The sequence below is a fragment of the Piliocolobus tephrosceles genome, chromosome 3 (assembly GCF_002776525.5).
Source record: "Piliocolobus tephrosceles isolate RC106 chromosome 3, ASM277652v3, whole genome shotgun sequence".
Classification (NCBI taxonomy): Eukaryota; Metazoa; Chordata; class Mammalia; order Primates; family Cercopithecidae; genus Piliocolobus; species Piliocolobus tephrosceles.
This window is the reverse complement of record NC_045436.1, coordinates 116,183,880-116,208,402: the sequence shown is the minus strand read 5'-3', so window position 1 is coordinate 116,208,402 and position 24,523 is coordinate 116,183,880. Positions and strand designations below refer to the sequence as shown.

The following is a 24,523-nucleotide window of genomic DNA, read 5'->3' as shown; positions in this document are numbered from 1 at the left end:
AGGGTTCACTGACTTTCTCCCAAGACCTTAGGTACTGTCCTCTTTTCAGATCTGTTTTGGTGCCTCTGGGTCTTGAATATCTGAGAAAATATAAATATAGACATTTCAATAATTTTCTGTGGTGAGACGAGTATGAGAGATGTGTCATTCATTTGTATCAATGTATGAATGAGGACAATTAGTGCATAAATCCCGAGTACAACAATCTGGGGGTAGGGGTGGTACCGTTCAATTTCTAGTCATAAAGCTATTTATTTCCATTTATTTATGCTTGTGACAAATGTTTTGTTTAGGACCACAGGAATCACAAAGATGAGTTTTTGAATTTAAGAAGTTAATGGTCCAGGAATAATTACATAGCTTACAAATGACTATGATATACCATCAACAAGAGGTTTCATGAAAAAGTAATCTGAAACGTTTAATAAGTTGCCAAAGGTGAGAGGGCCCTTCTCTAGCTAGCGACTAATCAGAAATACATTCATGGATAATTATTTGAATAGACCTTAAGGGTTGGGTACTTTTTCTCAAGCATTGATGGAGAAGGAGAGTGGAGATTTGAAAACATTTTCAACCAATCAACCACCCAATCCAACAAACAAAAAATGAAAATGATCTCAGAAACAGTGAGGAAAAAGAAGGAATTTTCTCACAACCCACATGTATAGCTCAACTGCTCTGAAGAAGAATATATCTAATATTTAACACCAACATCATGCTAACAATGATAATAATTACTTTCATTTTTTAATGTCTGTAGGTACCAGGCAGTTAGAAGATATTATTCCATTTATTATCAAAATAAACTTCAGGGGATAGATTGTTTTCATGATATATGAGAAAAATTAAAAATCAGGTTAAATTATTTGCCTAATGTCATATAGCTAATAATTGACCATAAGACAATTAGATTTGAATTAGTTTTGCATCTTTCTAATACCAAAGTTCAGTTTACCGTTCCATGTTGCTTCTGAGTGGTTTCACGGACTTATGAAAAAGTAAGCGGAATCAGAATTACATCAATGCAAAAGCATTGCCGTGAACTCTGTACTTAGGACTCTCAGCAATAACACATACAGATTGAGGGTTGTTTGCCATTAGTATACAAACTCTGGTACAAAGCTCCTCTTTATTGCTTGTCTTGGAAAATTTGTTGTTCTTCATGGTTTCTCTTTTCACTGCTATCTATTTTTCTCAACCACTCACAGGGCTACGATAACTGTCTACGAACTTATGATTCTGAAATGTCTATCTCTAGCCTCAATCTTGTTCCAGAAGATGAAAAGTAGCATTCAAATGCACATCAACCTCTTCACTTGGAGGGCTTAAAGACATTTCAAAATGCAAACCAGGGAGTTTTGCCTAGAATGTTTCCTAAAATGTGTCCTGTAGCACATAGGGTCCTCTTGTTCCTTAAAATTTAATTACATTTAGCCCAGTGCTCATCCCACCTATGGGGAGATGAGAGTGAAAAGGGAGCCTGATTAATAATTACACTAAGTCAATAGGCATAGAGCCAGCACTGTTTGGGTAAACTGGTCACTTTATCTGAAACTCAATATATCTGAAACTGAACATGTACTTAGTTACTAAGTCTTTGACTTTATCTCATTCATACCGCTCAGCTTTATCCAGCCTACTTATTTGACAGTATTATTGCGAAAACTTCCTAACTGGTTTCCTTATCATAGTCTTATCCCCTTTTGAAACAAAAAAGACAGTTTCAAAATACAAATATGATTTTTATTAGCTCCCTTTTGTTGTCTATAATAGCCCCAGAAGGAGGTCTAAAGTCCATTTAAAAAGTCTTTGAGAGGTGGCCCTTGCCAACTTTGCCAGGAATTTGCCAATATCTAGTATGTTCTACTATTAAACTTTGTGCCTCTTTGAAACTGCATTTTCTCTCATTCCTTAAGTGTGCATTGTTCTCCCTTACCAGTTGGCTTTTCCACTGCCTTTTACTTTTTTCTGGAACACTATATCCTCCCTCTTTATTTGACTCACCTCTAATTTTCTTTCAGATCTCCACTAAGATGTTAGTTCCTCTAGAAAGCCTGACCTGATCCCGCTAAAGATGCCCGGAGTTCCTCTTTTCATTCTACTTATCACAGCATCCATCACACCATGTTGTGATTACTGATATAATTGTCTGTTTCTCTGATTAGGCAGTAAGCTCAACAAGAGCTAGATGGTGCCTGTCTCTTGTTGCTGATTATTTCCATCCAAAAACAGTGCCTGGAATGCAGACTTAACATTTTGTTGGACGAATAAATAAAACCCCATCTATCGAGTGCTACTTTGTGCAAGACCCAGTTCTGAGGCAATTATATTTATTGATGTATTTAATTCTCATTTAACCACGAAGGAGGTACTATCACATCCTCATTTTATAGATGATAAAGATAAAGCCCAGAGAAATTAATTAACTCGCCCAAAGTCATGTAACTAAGTGACAGGGCAAAAATTCAAACTGTTTCCCAACTTTACATAATTAATACTGTGCTATACTGCCTCTCTGATCATATGGCATGGAATGGCAGACATCTGCTCGGTAAGGCAGAATATGGAAAGAGATTGGAGGACGACACAAATGCAGCATAATATCAGAGGAAAAGTCCAAATAGGACCTGGACTGATAGAAAAGTTATTACTCCTGGTGTAGTCTCATCGACATCTTGATGAACTGGTGGCTGACACAACACACATTGGCTTGATGTGTACATATTATTTGTAGTTATGTGTCTATTTATATATATATATATATATTTGTAATATTGAAATAGTCATAATTTAGTAAAGGCCTACCGTTTGCCAGGCATTTTTGCATTTGTGCCCTCTCATCTTTTGATGAGATGATCAGATTGGATTACTTGGCCTTGAAGATTATATATCTATATCTATATCTAATCTATATATATCAGAAAACCTGAAATATGTTTTGTAAAGTTAAAAAGATTTCAGATGTTATAGAATCTGGGATTTGCCAAATGTAACCCCTTTCTCTACGTTAAACCCATGGTTGGAACAAATGCATTTATTATTCATTCAGCAAATGTTGCTGAGTCCTGACTATGAACCAGGCACTGTGAAAGGCTTTGGGATATTTTGCCCATGCTTGGGCAAGCTTACGTAGTTTGCTTCATAAAACTCCATTTCAGTTCTTCATAACTAATACTTCGTGACTATTGCTTTTCAGGTATTCCTTCCTAACAAATACTTTGGCTTTCATATATTTGAGTAAAGTCCCCCCTGAGGAGGAGTAGAAGAACTGCACTTTGTAAATACTATCCTGAAATCCAAATGGATAGACAAGGATGGTGCTACCTCTTCCTGGAGAGTATGTGAGCAAGGCCTGTTTTGTTAACGTGTTCCTTAGAAGACAAAACCTAGAAGAGCCACACATAGCAGAAAATGAGAAAAACCTAATAAATGAATGGGAATTTTACTCGATTAGCATTGAAGACCTTGTTTATACTATGATAAATGTTTGTATTTGCTGGAAGTGCTACTGATGGGAAACCCTTTTTGTTTAAATGTGTGCCCTAGTAGCTTGCAGTAGGATCCATTTTTTGAGTACTGTACTTAGCTTATTTAAAAATTTTATGTTTAAAATTGCATACTGCTCTTTCACTGCAGAAGTTTTGAGAGAGAGATAGAATTAAATTCACTTACCTTACCATCTAGAGAAACCCAATGTTAAAACTTTGCTGTCCATTATTTCTTTTATTGAACACTTTTTTTAGAGGGTGGGAGGAGTAAAGAGGAGGTACAAAGATACACAAATGAGACCACTCTATATATATTGTTTTGTCCTGTTTTTCAGTTAGCAATATATTATGAGCACATTTCCATTTCATTAAATATTCTTCCACAAAGTTATTTTGATGACTGTATATCATCTTACTTTATGAATGTACCATATTAATTTATTTCCTGGTGTGGGTCATTTGGTTTTATAATCTTACCTTTAGAATAATGAAACACCTGTGAAGCTTTAGAAAATACTGATTCCTGGGTCCCAACTCCACAGATTCTGATTTAACTGGTCTGGGTTACAGACTAAGCACTGGGAATTCAAAAAGTTCCCCCAGTGATTCTAATGTGTAGCCAAAATTGGGAACCCTCATAGACAGGGATGATAGGAGGTGAACCACTCTTAGCATCCATCATTTAGTATTAACATCATCATCTTGAGTTGCTAAGTGAATGGTGCAGCTGATCCACTTCATAAAGACACATGTGCAAATAAAATTATTATAGGACTTGGTTTATTAGGGCTTGTGCTCTAAGTTTTCTATGTTAAGCCATATATCACATACTAAATACTTTAAAATGTACCTTATTGACATACATATTAAGTGAAAAGTGTTTTTGAGCTAAACAATGACAGCAAAATTATCAAGCAATGATAATTTGAAATGAATTTATTATCCTGCAATGTAGGGACGAGTCATCTCTTTGAATTTTCTGTAGCTTGAGAATATTAGTTATATTTGCAAAATGAAGAGTCTGAATTGGTCAGACCATGTCTTGTGTGTCTGGCATGTAATAGGCATTTGATAGTTTTAAAGAATTAATGTATTAGATGAATTGCATACCAAATCTGATGTCTTTTCTTTATGGCTTCATTGACTTCTTAATTTGAGAGGAATTAATTAATCTGCAACTTAGGGACAAGTCATCTCTTTGAATATTCTGTACTTTGAGGAGAATATTTGTTATATTTGCAAAATAAAATAAGTTTGCAAATCTTTTTTTTTCTGTCCCAAAGAGGTCTGTGTCCTTGAACATAAAATACAAATAAGTGCTATGCTGTTAATTATTGGCAAATGTCCCATTTTCAACCTAAGGAAATACCATAAAGTAACAGATATACCAACAAAAGGTTACTAGTTAACAGGCATTGCCTGAAAATACTATAAAAGAATTTCAGCACGATTTTCCATATTCTGCTTCTACCACTGCCAATAACAAAATAACTAGCAACCATGAAGTGGGTGGGATCAATTTTTTTAATTTTCCTACTAAATTTTACTGAATCCAGAACACTGCATAGAAATGAATATGGAATAGGTGAGACATTTTGTGTTTTTCTTGTCTTTTCTCTATATCAAAATTTTTAAGATTATAAAATTTGCATGTATTCATTTGTCTTGATTTATTTATCATGTTTATTATTCCACATGGAGAAAAAATATTTAACTGGTGGATATATTTAAATGAAAGATAAACTTGTAACTTTACAAGAGGTTTACAAAATTATAGCAGTGTTTAATGTGACGAATGGTTTGTATGTTTCATGTTGAATTAATTTTTACACATTTATTTAATTGGTATGCATATTAACTTTGAAAAATTATATATATACATATATGTACCTATATGTGAATGTAAATAAAATTTTATATGTGAAGAAGCCAGAATTGTGCTCCTTCACATAGAAAACTCCCTCAGACTAGTAAAATAAGTAACATCTTTATTTTTAATACAGAAAATACGTCATTATTTGATGGTCTGAAGAAGAAACACTGTGACTGGGATGTGAATGGCAAACTGTACTATAACTATGTTCAAAAGAATGCCTGAAATATATTTTTAACCATTTAACTTTCAGGACAATTACAGCACTACAGTACAGGGAAAAACCAAATAACTGGAAGACAAAATCTGGGTTTTAGTGATAGGTCTACTATAAATTATGCCTGTTAACTTCATTCCTTAGTTTTCCAGTTTTCTCAAGTATAAAATTAAGATGCTTAGGTTATGCCTAATGTTCTTTTAGCTCTGAAACTGTACAGTTCTAACTGAAATACAAACATTCTTATGTAACAATGATTACTTTCCTGGTTGCAGTTGAAAATATGTTTCATAAAGTTTATTTTGCTTTCCAGCTTCCATATTGGATTCTTACCAATGTACTGCAGAGATAAATTTAGCTGACCTGTAAGTTTTGCTTATAGAAATCTACTTTAAACGTGTAAAGCAAGGATAAGTAAATACTTAAATAAAATTGGGTAGCCCTGTGAGTTCTTAAAAGCACAAAAGCAATTTGGACAATTTCAAGAAAAGTTACACATACTGAATATCAACTTGATGTTGAAGATGTTAAACTGTTGACTAATGTCTTAGACATTAACTTCTCGATTCCTTGAAATCCCATGAGGCAAACCAAATCAGATTTCCGAAACTGAAGATTAGTGTCTGATCAGTGACAGCCATATACTAACTCAGGAATTTTTCTCATCAGTATCAACAGGGTGATATTATAATGTTTTCTTTTCTGTATACTATTTAAATCTTACCAGCAAACCATAGGTGATAAAATATTCTATTTTCCATTATTTGTGGAGAGTATGTTAGTCTCTTGGATGTCTTTCCATCCCACATTTTTAAAATTTCTAACAAAGAATTTAAAGTAGTGTGTTGCTGTTACTCCTTGCACATCCTAACCTGCATAAAGACTGCTTTGAGTCAATCCATGAGCACTGCAGTCTCGGGTTTTAGACCTTGCTCATACTGGGAGTAGACACTGTTAGAGGTCTGTCTAATTACCTTTTTTTTTTGCTTAAATTTAAAAGTAACCGTAAGGAATATAGATCCCCTCAATTATGGGTGCATTGCAGTAGATGGATAGTTACAGAAGGAGGAACCACTCTTATGGGAAATCCACATAATTATTTTAGCCTTTAACATCTATATATATATTTATGGGAAAAGAAAACAAGAAAAAGACTGAAGTTTCTTCTCAGATGACTAGAAGCTAATTTTACAAATCAAATGTCTAAACAGATTACAACATAAATAGAAAAGAAAACAAACCAAACAAACAAAAAACTATACTTGAGAAAAATAAGCTTGCTACAGGTCTGTTCTTTAAGGATTCACATGTATTTTTGTTTCAGGGCTACCATATTTTTTGCTCAGTTTGTTCAAGAAGCCACTTACAAGGAAGTAAGCAAAATGGTGAAAGATGTATTGACTGCAATTGAGAAACCCACTGGAGATGAACAGTCTGCAGGGTGTTTAGAAAACCAAGTGAGTGAATAATTTCAAAAAAGCATTGTGACATTTGACTAAAATTTGGCATGCTGAAGAGAAGATACAAAAATAACAATGAAAAATGCATTTAAATATTTGAAGAGCTATTGTATGAAAGAGGGATTAGGTTACTTCTGAATTGCTAAGGAGAGCGGAAGAGAACAATAGGTAGCTATTGTAAAGAGAACATATAAATATGATGACTAAGAGCTAAGGTTCTGAAATAAGATTATCTTGATGACTATGGGCGTATTAACTTTTTTGAGCTTTGGTTTTCTCGTCTATAAAATAAGGGATAATAATAGCTCCCATTTCAGAGTTAGTATGGAAATTGATATAACAATAGTAGTAACTAACTTTTATTATACACACAATGTGACTGGCATTATTCTAGGAAACATAATGTGTACATTGATAATAAAAATATTTTACGACATAGGGGATAGATAGCAGTGATGAATCAGAATGGTTGTCCAGTGAGTCAAGAGATGCTGGCTGGGGCTTCTGGGCAGGATATCAGCTTTGCTTACCTATATTCATTTATTAAACATTTAAAATAATGCTTGAAGATAGATGCTAATCTTCCATTTGAGGAAGTTGAGGTGCAGAGAATTTAAGTGACTTTCGTAAGGGAACCACCAAATGGCAGAGCCAGGAATTGAACTAGACCATCTGGCTTGAAATTGACAGTCTTAGTAGCTTCATTACACTATAATTATAGTGAATGTAAGATGCATAGCACATCGTTAGGGTTGCGAGGGTTAGCAAACAACAACAAAACATAATACCCAGTTCAATTTGAATTTTATATAAACACTAAATACTTTTCTTAGTATAAGGATATTTCAATGTAGAAACTCAACAAATAATATTTATTATTATTTATTTTATCTTAACATAGAAACAAACTTTATAGTGATTAGAACTCTCCAATTATAAACCAACATGCCCAGTGAATACTTTATTACGGTGGGATTAATTAGGTGGCCGAAAGACAATGTACCTGGAATATCATAGAAGAGATGCCCTTTTAAATATATGGTTTAAGTACTTTCCAATTTTGAAATTTATGATTTGACAAAGATTTCTGTTTTGCATCTCTATTTTTGTCTTGTTCTGATAATCTTTTCAAAATGTGCATAAAAAACACAAAATACATTATCTATTGCAACTTTACATCCAATTAGAGGTTCGAGGTAATGTTACAGATTGCTGATTTATTCTTGTAAATTTAAAGGTCTACCTTTTAAATGAGGATTGGGAATTAGAAATCTTATGTAAGCATTCCAGGATTCTCTAAATATTACTGTAGCAGCTATAAAAGCTACATAAAAGTTTCCTCAGATGCATGAAACACATGTATTCATTGAGGCTTTCTGTGGAATATTGGTGCTGTCATCTGAGTTTGGTAAGAGTAAGTCACAGACAAGGAAGCACATACATTTTAACACATTTTCGCTAAATCTGCAATTACGACCAAGAAAAGTTTTTAAAAAACTTTTTAAAAAATTTTTAAAAAAATCATTTTTCCAGTTTAAAATCCAACGATTTCATTTCAAAATCATTTTTATTTCTAATTAAAAATAATATGCAGTTTTTTATTGCCTTGTAAGGATGGCATGTAAAATGAGCATTGATGTTTGAAATGTGGTATGTGTATATGAATATATATGTATATACCATAACATATACATATGTATTTGCAATTCCAAAAGTTACATCTTTAATGAGAATAATGAAAATATTATTTTGCTCAGTTTTTTATTATTTATATTTAAATTTAAAGTTCTGTTGTACACGTGCAGGATCGTTACACAGGTAAACATGTGTCATGGTGGTTTGCTACCAACCATGACAACCAACCCATCACCTGGGTATTACGCCCAGCATGCATTACCTATTTTTCCTCCCTGCACCCCACCCCCTGACAGGCCCCAGTGTGTGTTGTTCCCCTTCCTGTGTCTATGAAACATGGTTTATATATTTACAAAACTTATATATCTTATTCCAAATTTTTGATAACACAAAAAGGAAAAACAAAATAATTCAAAATTGAGAAAGAGAAACAAAATATTGCATGGCTTTTTTCCTTTTATTGTTTGGAGATTAAAGTTTCATTTTCCATAAGGCAGCAAAGAAATCTATTTCATCAGGCGGCTAAAACAAAATACATTAGAATCTGTATGGAAAATTTTTCAGAATCTATCGTTCTGATTTTAGACATTAGAAAATGTTTCATGTGTCTTATAGATTTTTAAAGCAAAGTTAGTGTATTTCACTAAACATAAAACATTTCTTGTAGCTACCTGCCTTTCTGGAAGAACTTTGCCATGAGAAAGAAATTTTGGAAAAGTACGGACTTTCAGACTGCTGTAGCCAAAGTGAAGAGGGAAGACATAACTGTTTTCTTGCACACAAAAAGCCCACTCCAGCCTCCATCCCACTTTTCCAAGTTCCAGAACCTGTCACGAGTTGTGAAGCATATGAAGAAGACAGGGAGACATTCATGAACAAGTAAGGATCTGGTTTAAAGGTAGATGCAAACCTCAGAAACACAGCAATGGCAAGCCTAATTTGGTATTTTTGCAATGTACTCATGTACTCCCAGCAAGAGGTATAATGTTTGTTTGGTGTTGTGTCTGCTGAGGTCCCAGGCAAGGTAATTAGGAGAGCAACATTGAGTGTAACTTTGTTTCCATAGCATGCTAGATGTAGTACAGACCACAGGACAGACCTACCAGAGGTTCCATTAGTCCCTTGAGAGATATACACTTTGTTTTCTTCTTCTTTTTCCTTCTTACCCCTTCTACTCTCAATTTTACCTTGTTCAAGAATATATTAGTATTGCACAAAATTGATGCTTTCCTGAGCCATATATTGGTGTTTTGTATTCACCTAATTGCCTAGAAATGAAAGTTAGAGATCCAAGCATGGTCAAGATACATAGACATGGCAAAGGTTTACTGAACACTTAGGATGTTGTGGAAACATGTCTGCTTGCACAGAGGATCGGATTAACACTCACAAACAACCTTGGAAGCCTCCTTCTTCTCTTCCTCTTCATTCTTCTTCTTTGCCCCATTTCGTTGATAGGAAATTGAAGGTAGGAAGGCTAAAACAACTGGCTAAGGGCACACAGCTAGTACATTTGAGCCCATGTTCTCTGTTGGAGAAGCCTGTATGTAACTCTTCAGCACTTCTGCCTTCCATGTTACTTCCTAAACCAGATAAATAGAGAGACTGCCCTTAGAACACCTGTGCTATGGTGACTATCCAGGTGCATAACCCCATTCTGCACTGACAAGGGATACAATGTGCATCTTTCTGTTGCACTTAGCAGAAGTCTGGCTTTGCTGATCCTTGAAACATATCTGAGTAGGCTTATTGAAAAGGACCTTTTAATAAGAATCATAGTTAGCATGTCTGCCTCTTTACTCCTCATAATAGAATCTGGTACCATCTGTCAGATATTTCTCCCCCCAGCATCTTTAGTGAGGAAACTTTGGCAACATGTGGAAAAAATATAACGATTTTCCCCTTAGAAACACAGTAAAGACAAAGTCAAATGCTTTTGTTGTTGTTATTTGAATCTTTAAGTAAATCCTAGAGTCCAGTTCCAAGCAGTAGTAGTCCTATTTTTAGGTGTTTATAAATCTTCCAGCTCTATTCTATTTCACAGATTCATTTATGAGATAGCAAGAAGGCATCCTTTCCTGTATGCACCTACAATTCTTCTTTTGGCTGCTCGCTATGACAAAATAATTCCATCTTGCTGCAAAGCTGAAAATGCAGTTGAATGCTTCCAAACAAAGGTATCATATTTGTGTGGATATCTGAACCAATACTGTAGTCTGATTATGACTCATTAAAAAAAACAAAGTTAAAAATGAAAATGTGCTTAATGTGAAGAGTTTCATTTTTGGAATAGAGAAATAGTTCAGCAATCTGATACTCTTTGTGTGAACAAAACTGGATTTGCTGGTTTTTATTATCTATTCATTAAGTCAACAATAATTTTATTATTAGGGAAGTGAGTTTGATGGGATAAAGAAGGAAAGACAGAAAGAGAGAAAGAGAAAGAGAGGGTGCTATAAATGGGAGCGAGTAAGTGAAAGAAAACAGAGAAAAGGAGAAGCAGAGGAGAGAGAAAAAATAAAGGACAACTATGATAAATGCTTTATACTCACTGTTTTTTTAATCCTTAGAACAAATTTGAGGTGTAAGTATTTTTGTCCTTTAACAAACTAAGAAAGAGGTTTAGAGAAGAAAATATATTTTTAGGTTTAGAGAGGTAGAATAATATCCACCATCAACTACTTGCCACCAGCAGTCCTACAACAAAAATTTCTTAAGAACTGTGACTACTCTTAGTGTCAAGCTGTGATACAATTGTATTTTTTGTAACTGAGAAGACATTTAAGAAATTAGCAGGCTTCAATTTGTCTTTAAGCTGTTTAAAAGTACAGTTTTTCATTGATGATCCCCAGTATAAAGGTTATGTTTTTGTTTCAAGGTATTTTGAGTAAATTTGTCTGGCACAGACGCATATAAACTAACCTAAAAGAATAAATGAGTCAATAATATTCTGCAATAATGTATGGCATTTATAATTTTTAGTAAAATACACATTTTATGGAATTTCATTTTACCTACACTTATTGTTTTTCTAAATATTAGAGCTCGTAAAGAAAATATTAGTATATGCTTTCATGACATCTTGTTTCTTCTACATCTAGGCAGCATCAATTACAAAAGAATTAAGAGAAAGCAGCTTGTTAAATCAACATGCATGTGCAGTAATGAAAAATTTTGGGACCCGAACTTTCCACGCCATGTAAGTTCAAGCTCTATCTAGGGAAGAGGGTGAGAGCTATAGAACTACCCTTTTGCAATTTGGATTCGTTTTTCTAGTTGTTGCTGTTTTAGAGAATGAAGACCCCTTTGAGACCCCTTTGATGAGGGCTAATGGGATTAGGACCATTCACTCGTAGGATCAGAAGGAAGCCAATGGATAAGTCAGTTTAACACTTACTAAAGCCTAGCTGAGATAATACGTGGAAAAGACTTTTAAAGTTTATGTTATTTACCTGTTCTTTAAGACACTTTAAGTTCTGGTCTGCAGTCAAATTATACTTCATCACTAGATCATATTTTTCTAGCTTTTCTACAAAATAAGTCAGCCTTCACTGAGTATCATTTAAAACTTTTGCCTTAACAAGAAATTCTTTACATTAATTGTGTTTCTTCACCTTCTATAAGGTTCTTTATAGCATTTATTGCTTCCCATAAAAATATTCCCTTGAAGCAATAATATTAGAATCTAGTGTCAGGAGAAAAGAACATTTTAAATTATATAACTGATTTAAAGTACTCATCAACTCTCTTATGATGAAACATTTCTAGTATATGAAAATATCTGAGCTGCTAATCAAATAGTAGTACGTATATATATTCAGAGTTTAGTTGGTTGCTGTTTGGTTAAATAACACTTTAAAACATATTGTAGACAATGGAAATCTATAATGAAGTTTTTATTAATGGAATTAGTTCTAAAGACTGAAATTTCTTCCTGTAAGAAGTCAGATTTATGCCTTAACTACCCTCCAACTCAATTAGAAATTGAAAGATTAATTTACTACTTACTTCATTTAAATTTATCTTAGTAATAAAATAGAAATTGAGATAGTATTATAATAACCTTATCATTTGCTATCCATAAGTGAAAGGTAAGTGGTCTAAATTTATAGAGAAGATCCATCTTTATCAGAAGCAGGAATAGCACTATCTTCTCTAGGAGCAGTGGTTTTACAAAGACAACTCTTAAGATTTAATGAAATATGCAGAGGAAACCAGAATTTTTATTTCTTACTTCTTTTTTGGCCACATTACTCTCTTGGCACAATGGTATGCCTGAAATGTTTAATCTGCTCCACTTTCTTGTCCCATTTCATTGATTTGCACATACGCCTCCTTTCCTGGATTCTCAGAAGTATTTTTTACCCCAGTAAAAAATGGTTCTCATTTCCATGGAGTTTTCCATTTCTTAATTGTTTATTCTTTTAAAGTTTTCTGTCCACTCAATACAAATGCTCAGCATCAGAGTAGAATGGCAAAAAGAATTTACCTTAATTTTTAAGACATGTTTTAGGAAGAGATAAATTACTTCTAAACCATTTGTGAGGCCAGGTCACAGTTTACAGAGCTACCACCTTGAAAGACACAGCTGGAATCAAGCCTTAAAACATGTTTCCTTTTCTTTTTAAAAAACAAGGGAATTTCACTTGTTTCTCTTTGAATCTTCTATTGTAGTAATACTCTATAAATTCTATTTCATTTTGACAGATAACAAAGAAATTAATTTCTAATTTTTTTTTTTTTTCTCCTAGAACTGTTACTAAACTGAGTCAGAAGTTTACCAAAGTTAATTTTACTGAAATCCAGAAACTAGTCCTGGATGTGGCCCACGTACATGAGCACTGCTGCAGAGGAGACGTGCTGGATTGTCTGCAGGATGGGGTGAAGAGTCTTAATTCTTAAAAAATATAATTTTCACTTCCTTTTCTTTCTTTTTGTCTCATTCTGAAAGGGAGAAGGTTGTCTGACTTGAATTGGTTACAGGGTATGGAAACTAGGTGACTCCGTACATTTGCAGACTTGTTGGTAGTAAAACTTAAACCATCTTTTGTTGATCCTGGTTTTCACTTTAGCTATACCCCCTTTTGTGAAACCAAGGCCCATCTATTTCTTACTTCTAAAAAAACTATGAGAACTTCTCAGAAGGCTTCTACATGGTATCTTAGAGGACAGGAGGAAACTAAGTTTTAATGCATTTGTTTTTTCGTTCATTTATTCTTTCATTTGATGAATAAATATATGATAAATACTTTCTATCTGATTGCCACTGTGACAGACACTTGCTATAAATGCATAGGCTGACCTCTAGGAATTCACAGTCTGATAGGAGAGATAAGACAGTGACCGGTTTACTGTTATCTCCATAGCACAATACCTGGCACATGGAAGGCATTCTATAATAGTTTGTTAAATGAACAAATACAATAAAAATAGCACAAGAAACTGTTCTACAAGGTAAAAAGCTAGCAATGCCAAAAAAAAAAAAAAAAAAAAAAAGCGTGAATAAAGGGGTCTCAGCGAATTAGAAAACGACGTTTAAAAAACCCAGTAACAGTTTCCTGAGTGTTCTCTAGTCAGTGGTGACTTAAGCAGTGTGGCATTGGCTTACTTTGGCTAATCCTAGACTTTCTAGATATTATAAGAGAGGCTTGTGGACTCCCAGATTACTCTCTCTCTATGGGCCCCAGGACACACCAAAGAGATTAAAATCCAAGGAGCTTAAAAATTACTACTCTTAGGTACTCAAATGGCTTGATAACTAGCACTGGACTATGGTTTCCAGAAGGCTGAAAGTGAAGACAAAATGCTCATTTCAGCCTACTCCAATGGAAATTCAGCTGAGATGCTTGAAGTCAGCAAGAAGCCGAGGCTGCAGGGGAGACCTGAGAGTGACAGTCCCTGAGGAGTTGGGGAAGAAGTGGGAGGAGTCAGCCTGACAGGCGACTGTACTACTTTACTTGTTTTCCTTCTAGAAGTATCTACCTGCATACTAGGAAAACCAACAAGAAATATTTTGATTTTCTTTGAGCTCAGTGTTCCCATTTTGAACTGACAATGTTACTGTTTCTCATAGTCATTTTTTAAAGTTAGTTTTTTCAATTTTTGGAGCTCATAACCACCCTTTTCCTTTAAAGTGGAAACATTAATTTCAGTATGATACATAAGGTGGATTTTGATAGCTGAAGAATGGGTTCTAATTGTCTTTGCTGAGAATGTGCAGAATTTTCAGTACCATGGCAGGTATATGTAAGCTCTGCCTCTCTCTGGCCACTTAGGTGCACTGCCGTTTTATTATCTACAGACTGCCCTCTGAAGGTCATAGTCAGTCACTGCAGTATGTTCTGATAAAGATGATTATCATTCTTACGGAATTTCTCATGGAGCAGAAAGTTTGCTCTCCATGTTATGACATCAGTTGCAAGTGTTGTTTAGTGGCAAATTTGAATGCTAATAGAAATATGTATAGCAACATGCATCCCATTTTATTTGAGTACATTTCCCACTTATTTGTAAAGGTTTTTAATTAAAATAAAATAGGGTTTAGCTTACAAGTATGGAAAGAAGAATTGAACAAATAGGTAAGTGGATAGGAATGAGAAAAGGCAAAAGTGGGGAGAAAGCACTAAAATGGGAGACAAGTTAAAATGTCTTCTTTCTTCTTCTTTCCTTCCTCCTTCCCCCCTCCCTCTCTATTTTCCTTTCCCTTTCCTTCTTTCCTGGCCTTTTTTCCTTCTTTCCTTGTTTCCTTCTCCCTCGCTCTCTTCCCTTTCTTCCTTTTTCTAAAGCTGGCTTTGAGATCCTTTATTAAAGAATAAACCTTTAAAACTTATACTTTATTTTCCCTGTTGCAGGAAAAAATTATGTCCTATGTATGTTCTCAACAAGACACTCTGTCAAACAAAATAACAGAATGCTGCAAACTGACCACACTGGAACGTGGTCAATGTATAATTCATGCAGAAAATGATGAAAAACCTGAAGGTCTATCTCCAAATCTAAAGAGGTTTTTAGGAGATAGAGATTTTAACCAATTTTCTTCAGGGGAAAAAAATATCTTCTTGGCAAGGTAACATACTCTGTAAATGTATGTTCATACAAGTAAAAATGATTATGTAGCTGACAGATTTGCATTGTTGAAATGGAAAGTGATGGTTATGGTTTTTGAGTTCAATATGTGAAGATGTTTGGCTAGAATGTTCTGAGCTAAAATAGATTTAAGTAGATAACTAGGGAATAAGTAATGGGATTTGGTGTATAATGGTGAAGCTTTCACCATTGTGACTCATTAACTGCTTTGCTTATGAAGCTGGATTTTATTTCACGTCAATTTCTCTGGAACCAGAAGCATTGTCATCCTGTAAAGATTACTCATATCAAGGCTGCCATTGAACTTTCCAATAGGATATGGATATTTTTGTAATAGGAAGAGTTCATGATTAAGAATGTACCCTTGCTACGCATGTTAAAGAAAAACTGTTCTCCAAAAGATAGCACAATAGATAATGCTAGATAGAAGAGCTTTTATAGGAATAGTTTATTGGCTATGTATTAAATACATGTTTTATATTTTTTAAGAAAATCAAAACAAGTTTAGAAGCATTTGCAGTACATTAGTTTGTTTTAATACAAATGATAGGTCACGTTCTCACTCTATTTGCCTTTAAGGGAAGCAAGTAATCAAGTTAATACATTTTCTTTTATTGTATAGTATGTAACTATAGACGCTACTAGAGGAGGGATTTGTGCAGCACTTAGGACATTACATTTGATAATTTCCAAGGGTCTTTCTAGATATGAGAGTCTGATTCTAATGTAGTAATAAAAGTAATGGTCCAATTTTCTTTTTACTATTGCCTGAAGATATTACTCTATTGTTGCATTAAAATTAAACATTCACACATTGTTTGCACTGCTAAATAAAATTATGTAAGCTAGAATAAAGTTCAGATTTAAGAGGCACATAGTGACAATTTATTGGTGACAGAACTAATCCTATAATCTGGGAATACCATTAGTAAAGTCAAGAATTATCTTTAAGTTTACACATCCATGCACATCCAAAGCTAATTATGTAATAGAAGCAGTTCTTCGGTTGCAAAGGTTCTTTGCAGTAGAATTTTCTCAGCCAGGAATGATCTTCCCCCAGATACTTGCATGGCTTCCTTCACTCAGCTGATCTCTGTTCTGATATCAGCTGCCTAGAGAGACTTTTCTTGACCATACGCAAAATTAGTGGCCTCTCCACGCTGAGTATCAACCCTTTCCCTCTTTTTCATCTTTATTTTCATTGATTTATCACTAACTGAAATGAGATGGCCTATTTTTTGTTTGTTTGTTCTTCCTCCCTATAATGTGTGCTTTTCAGAGGGCAGGTATTTATCTTACACATCATTGAGTCCATTCTGCTTAAAGCAATGCTAGCAGAGAGTAAACCCTGGAAAAATATCTGTTGAATAAATGAATATAAAGTCCATAATTGAAAAGTCAAACTGAGAGATGCAAGAGAAAACAAAAAGCCATTTTACAGGACAATTTGAAGGATCACAGTCTTCATGAACAGTTTTGCCATTCATATAATTCAAATCATATTTGATTTTCAGGTTTATTTATTTGAATTTAACTTCCACATGCCATATTATACAGGAATAACCAGAGAAGTGAGGGCTCCTTTTGTCTCTTAGTTCCAATAACTTGAAATATTTTTCTCCACATATTTCAGTTTTGTTCATGAATATTCAAGAAGACATCCTCAGCTTGCTGTCTCAGTAATTCTAAGAGTTGCTAAAGGATACCAGGAGTTATTGGAGAAGTGTTTCCAGATTGAAAACCCTCTTGAATGCCAAGATAAAGGGGTAAGTTTCTCTAGAATTTTAGGGGAGTGTGAAAAACTGGATTGATGTCATCTGTTAAAAATGCTGTTTGTTTGAAAGTCTCTAGTTGTTAACTAGTTGTTAGCCAGTTATATCTGTTAACTAGTTGTCTAGATATTAAACTGTTATTAATTAGCAGTCAGCAGCTAGTGGTTTGCTTTAGAAATAAAAATGTTAATCGCTTCTTGGCCTTTTGGCTAAGATCAAGTGTAGAAATAAAAATGTTAACCAAAAGTTCTATGATCCACAAATAAAGGTAGTATTCATTATTCATTTTTGGATAACTTTAGAAAGGCAAGAATTTGGTACAGAAAGAACTGTAATCATTTATCCAAAGATTGAGTTTTGTCATTAAATGATTTTGTGATTCATAAAGTTTTAAACTTAATCTCCCCAAAATCCATTTTCTTTAATTATCAAAATTTACACTTTACCATCTTTAATATTAACAAATCTCTGATTGGTTTTATAATAGTATATAATATTGATCAACTTTTATATACAAAGTTATGCATCCAAGAAGAGAAAAATGTATATGTAATAATTCTTCATTTTCAGGAAGAAGAATTACAGAAATACATCCAGGAGAGCCAAGCATTGGCAAAGCGAAGCTGCAGCCTCTTCCAGAAACTAGGAGAATATTACTTACAAAATGCGTATGTTTTTGTAAATGATATTTTTAGTGAATTAAAATTATTAACAGACAAGGGAAATATAAATACAAATTAGTAACTCCATAGCTACTCTAATTTCAGTTCCTATTTCAGATTGGAAGTCAGTGTAATCTGACTACCCAATATTCTGGAAGAGAATGTAGCCTTCCCCATTCTCCTCCTTTGGAAGCAACAAGGATGACCTGTGAGGTCTGATCTGTGGTATTGACTTTAAGTTCCCCATACTGTACAAATTTTTGCAGTAAAGATATCTATTCTGTCACAGTCTGTCCTAGTTAAAGCACCAAAAGATCACAGTTAACATCAATGAAGCTCTGAGGTTTGGAATAGAAGTCAGCCTTCTGCCTGGAGTTCGCTTTTTCGTTGTGACGTGCTTCTATAGTAGGAGTACAGGGAGTGGTTGTTAGAGTAAATGCATCTCAAAAGTTGGTTCAAATACCATGTAGATGAAATAAATGAGCTGACCTCATGTCTTCTGACATCAGAGAAGAGAGTCTGTGAGAAGAAGCAAGGTGGCTGAAAACTCGTGAATGACTTAGCAGGACTTAGTAAAAAAAAAATGCTTCTTTCAGATTTCTCGTTGCTTACACAAAGAAAGCCCCTCAGCTGACCTCATCGGAGCTGATGGCCATCACCAGAAAAATGGCAGCCACAGCAGCCACTTGTTGCCAACTCAGTGAGGACAAACTATTGGCCTGTGGTGAAGGAGCGGTGAGTGTCTGCTTGGTTTAGTCCCATCTCATTTCTGCCCTGTTTGACTTGAAATAGCCTCATAATTCCCCTCTAGGGAAGATGGTAAAAACCAATGGAGAGATGGCTTTAGGAGGCTTGTTTGATTAGTCACAGTTGGAAGGTGTGAGACTCAGCTCTGGATGGCAGGCATGTGGCCAGGCTTCCTGTTCTTTCAGGATGGCTGGTGGAAGTGCAGCCAGTTTAGTTAACAACATCCGAGCCAACTTTATATATCGGAAAGACAGAATGACTAAATGTAGCTCATAATTCATAACTTAATTCATAATTTGTAACTTCAACTCACAATTTCTGCTTTTTGTTCATATATTTACTTTGGTGTTTTAAAAAACTTTATCTTTGATTGATTTAAATTAGTCATGCTATTTTAGCCATACGTACATTTTTACCTTTTGTAGTATAATGTTATTATTGTGACATTAAGAATAATTTGTTCCCTTTGACAGGGTATAGGGTACAGCACAAGATAAGTATCATGTTCTGAATAGTAAAATGACTTTCGAGTCAGTAATGCCAATATTCTTTACTTCCTAATGTCACTAGTGTCATACATAAGATTACAGGATGAATTAAAAATATTTTTCCCATAAAGTCATAATTGCAAATGAAATTGTCTATTTTATCACTTTTCCTCTTGTTCATAATGGGGAGTTATTTGCTACTTAGTCTTTATGTAGTAAAATTTTTCCCCGAAGGTTAACAGTAAAAGGAGAGTTTCCTGTGATTAAAAGTCACCTCAATTGTTTCTTGAATTCCCCCTGTTGGGAGGCTGCAGGGATGCAGGATGGTGTAGTGGTTCAGGAGTGTATGTTCCAGAGGCCACCAGTCTACAGCCGCATTCTACTTTCACTACTCTTTAGCTGTATCACAGTAGGAAAGCTACTTATGTCAATAAGTTTGAGTTTTCTCATCTGACATTTGAGAATAAAAATTATACCGCCCTCACACGACAGCTGTTTTAAACAAGATAATCTGAGTAACTCACACAGCACTAGTCTGATATATAAAGTGAACACAAAACATATTATTTCTTATACAAGTTATTAATAGGTGATTAAGAAGTATCTCTGAAGTAGGCAAGGTAGCAAGATTCTACATTAGGAAAGTCTTAAAAACCCGCAAAATTGGTCCTATTTCTTTTCAGTTAGGATGATATATTAGCTGCAAGTGTATATACATGTGTATATGTATATGAATAAAAGGGGTAAGTTTGTGCTATTCTTACCTTCAGATAGTGATTCTCAAAAGAAAAATGGAAAGTTCTACTAAATACACATGGGAAACATAAAGGCAGAGATATTTTTGTCCTTTAGAAGTGTGTATGTAACTGGAAGCATGTTTTGAATAGCTGACACAAATAGCTAAATGACTATCCTCAACATCACATATGGACTACCTGCTGCTACGTGCTAAAGCTTAGCCCAAACAAATGGGTAAATGCTGGAATTTATAATATAGTGTCACATGATCCTACATAGCAAATTTTCCTGTAATATTAATTGTAAATTGCTGGACATTGAAATTATTGCAGCAGTTTTCTGAAAAACTGGACCAACTTTGAGACTAATGCCCAATCTCTTTGCTTTTTTTTCTCATTCTCCTAACCAGGCTGACATTATTATTGGACACTTATGTATCAGGCATGAAACGACTCCAGTAAACCCTGGTGTTGGCCAGTGCTGCACTTCTTCATATGCCAACAGGAGGCCATGCTTCAGCAGCTTGGTGGTGGATGAAACATATGTCCCTCCTGCATTCTCAGATGACAAGTTCATTTTCCATAAGGATCTGTGCCAAGCTCAGGGTGTAGCGCTGCAAACAATGAAGCAAGAGTAAGAAACTGTTACTTGCTAGCATGGAAATGAATGACAACCCCAAAGAGCAACTGAGACTTCTACCTCACTCACCTAACACTATTGGGCTCACTAACAGAGCATTACTCCCAAAGCACTTAAAATGTCTTTGAAAATAGTTTTGTCTCAGTGTCTTCCCAGCCTCATTGGGGAAGCAGGTCTAGAAAAATTCATGAGGGCAGACAATTTCCTGTTTGTAAAAATAATCTCTGTTGTAACTATTATCATGATATGTATTTGGAGGTTGAGGAAAAGTGGGCAATCTGTTCTGAGGAATTCGAGTGTATCTTTGCAGCAAATTTGGGTACTTCCATTCCAAGCACAGGAAACACATCATTGAATCTTTTTTTTCACATTATTTATACTTTGAAGAGAATAACTATCTTATTTAATTCAACCATGCCGTTTGGGTGTTAAGAAATGACATGTACATTTCAGTTCATTGTGGGAGCTCTTTTGTAATGGTGATGGTCATGCAAGTCAATGGAGCTTATGTTCTTCCAACTCCCATGCATTTTAATCCTCACTTGTTTTGTAAATAGTCTTCCTTCATTGGAAAACCCATTCTTCTCTTTTTTCCTCTATCACAGTCTGAGGTATGTTTCAAGGTATGATGAGAATGTTGCCTCTTCTGGCAAGCTTTTCCTATTGCTCTGATCTACTCCCTATTGCTCTGGTCTAAGTCCAACATGAAAGGCTTGCTAAATAAGTGGCGCAGGCAATTAGTGCTGCCAGTGCCTAGATAAGGGTGTGATAACTGGATGGGCAGGATGCGGAGATCTGGGTCTTCGAGTGTGGATAAGACACAGTTAAGAAGAGAGGACAGGAAAGGATATTCCTAGGGGGTGGGAGGAGATTGCCTTCCACTACACATAAGTATGGTCAAGTATGAAATAGTGTTCCATCCATAACCTGCACAACTCCAGGCCGGTGGAACATTTGGCGTGTTTTCACCCTCAGTCTTTCTACTGAAGAACTAGACAAGGTGTGTGTGGTCAGTCTGGTGATAGGTTGATGGAGTAAGGGTTTAGGCTCTGAGAATTCTCTACCAGCAAGGCTGTAGAAAAATACCATTGCATAACAGATTTCTCTTGTATTTCGTTTTGTTTTAAATCACAGGTTCCTCATTAACCTTGTGAAGCAAAAGCCACAAATAACAGAGGAACAACTTGAGGCTGTCATTGCAGATTTCTCAGGCCTGTTGGAGAAATGCTGCCAAGGTCAGGAACAGGAAGTCTGCTTTGCTGAAGAGGTACATGCAGCTCATTTCATACTCAAAATACTTGCTATGGAATTTTCTGTAGTGGATAATGAAAGGAAGACCCCACAAATTTATAACTTTAAAATATTTTCAGAGAGATTTAAATTTCATTGAGAAACAGATTGAAGGATTTTAGAAGATTAAAAAAAATCTCATTTTCTTAATATTAGGAAGAATTATAATATTAAAATATATTGATAGAATTAGTAATTTTAATTTATTTCCTAGTAGAGAAACCCATAAAGTGAATGTATAAATAATTGATGGTAATTTAGATAGTTTCTGGCCTAAAATTGATCAATTCAGCTAAATGGATAAAAGGATTTAATAGCAAATTAATTATGCAAACAGAGTATTAGGAGAATATTTGTAGAAAATGTTTTTGAACTCATTTAGAAGCTTGCTTTCGTACATCAACAGAGTAGTACTTAGGAGTTATTTTAATTACATAGTAATTTTAGATGGATAATTAGCTAGGTTTTTTTTAACTCGGGAATTCTACCTAACATTTAAAAAAATTACCTTTTTTCAGCTTTATTGAGGCATGATTGACAAATACAAATTATATCTGTTTAGGGTATACATGTGATGTTTTGATATATTTATACATTGTGAAATGATTATCACAATCAAGACAATTGGCTAAATTTTACAAATTTTTAGTTTGTATTGCTACATATATTTGAATATAACAACACTATGCTTTAAAAAGATATTCTATAACTTAGCCTTTTTGTCAATTTTACCTTTCTCGCCATGTAAAATTCAAAGACAGATGTATTTAGAAATGTAGAGTTTTTCTGTAAATAATATAATTAGATGCATTTGAGTATGTGCATTTATCAGTATATGTGTGTGTTTTTGGTGGGATCAGGTGGGGTGGGACATAGATAATCAAATTAGATAAAACTGGTAAAACAGATTTGATGTAAAGCATTTCTGAAAAACATGACACAAGAAGATTAATGTTCTATAATCTGAGAAAACATTTATTTAGATATAGAGAACATGAACAAATAGTAGCAGTACTTTATCTGCAAACCTTTTCATTTCTAATAACTTGTAATTTGTAGAGGAAGGGAAAAGATTGAGTCAGAATAGGCACAGATTTGGAGATTGTTATTAAAAAAAACTGTTGATATGAATGAATATTGTTTTCTCCCTGGCTTTTACTATCCTAGATTGTTGGCATCAGAGATGTATTTCTTCATTTTTAACTTAGTTAATCTACAAACCTGTAAATTCACCCCAGATTGTAGAGTGTTAACTGTATGATTGGTATAATAATCCATTTCTTTATCTGATTATGTTTATTCTTAATTTTCAGGGACAAAAACTGATTTCAAAAACTCGTGCTGCTTTGGGAGTTTAAATTACTTCAGGTAACAAAACATTCAGACAAGACTGAATATAATGTTGATTCTCCGGAAATATCAATCCATAATGAGACAGATCATGAGGATTGCCATTAATTCTCTTAAAAATAAATGGAATTCAAGAAAGAGTTTATATTAAAAGCACTTGAACAAAATTATGCACACAATGTTAAATTAGTGGCTCAACTATGCAAAATCCTTTTAGGTTATTTAAAAGGCTTAAACAAATGCTGTCAGAAGGCTTTCCTATGTGTACAATGTTTCTCTGATATAAAATAATAGAATCAGTTACTGCACTTATTAGTTTAATTAATATTTAATATATTTTTGCTCATATTGCAGGGGAGGAGAAGACAAAAGGAGTCTTTCATTTGGTGTGAACTTTTCTCTTTAATTTTAACTGATTTAACACTTTTTGTGAATTAATGAAATGATACTTTTATGTGAGATTTCCTTATCATAGAAATAAAATTTCTCCAAATGTTTCCTTTTCCAAGTCTGCGTATTTATGAAAAGTTATAGATAATTTCTTTAGTTTTGTATATCATTGTCTGAAGCAGATTCTGTTAAAATAGCATTAAGTATTATAGGAGATTAAAGTCATCCAAGGATGGATTTACAGTACTAGATCACTTGGTGAACTGAAAACATGTTCCCAAGTTAAACACTATTTGATGCTGCCAGGGCATTTTGTTCATTAAATGGCCATCACTGAAGTATTCTAACAGATAATCTGGAGATGAGAAAAGAAATTATTATTCTTCTATGGGATCTATGAAAATTTCACAACTACTTTTTTTCTCTATCTTACACAGTTCTGTATTCACAGACATTTTAAAACAAATATATTGTAGCTTTGATTGAATATAATTAATATTTTCATAAATTGATTTTTTATTCCACAAATGTTTACTAAGCCCTCGCTGAGTACCAGGCCCTGTGCTGGGTACAGTCACTGTTCTCCAGTCGCTTCAGTAGAGAAGGAAGCAACACAGAAAGAATGCCTCAGATTATGACCACAAGGAGTTGACAACAAATTGTTGAGGGAAACAAAGGGTGGGTGACA

The 24,523-nt window shown here is 34.3% G+C and overlaps 1 protein-coding gene and 1 pseudogene across 1 annotated transcript; both read left to right on the top strand.

Moving 5' to 3' along the window:
* The first annotated feature begins 4,944 nt into the window (after positions 1–4,944).
* Positions 4,945–23,942, top strand: AFP (alpha fetoprotein). Its single transcript, XM_023198519.3, has 15 exons — positions 4,945–5,073; positions 5,892–5,943; positions 6,903–7,035; positions 9,341–9,552; positions 10,718–10,850; positions 11,775–11,872; positions 13,425–13,554; positions 15,525–15,739; positions 17,393–17,525; positions 18,102–18,199; positions 18,790–18,928; positions 20,576–20,799; positions 21,940–22,072; positions 23,409–23,463; positions 23,800–23,942. Exons 1-14 carry the CDS (start codon positions 4,989–4,991, stop codon positions 23,451–23,453), a joined length of 1,830 nt encoding a protein of 609 aa, XP_023054287.2. The 5' UTR covers positions 4,945–4,988; the 3' UTR covers positions 23,454–23,463; positions 23,800–23,942.
* Positions 17,721–17,832, top strand: LOC111531298 (annotated as a pseudogene).
* Positions 23,943–24,523: the final 581 nt, after the last annotated feature.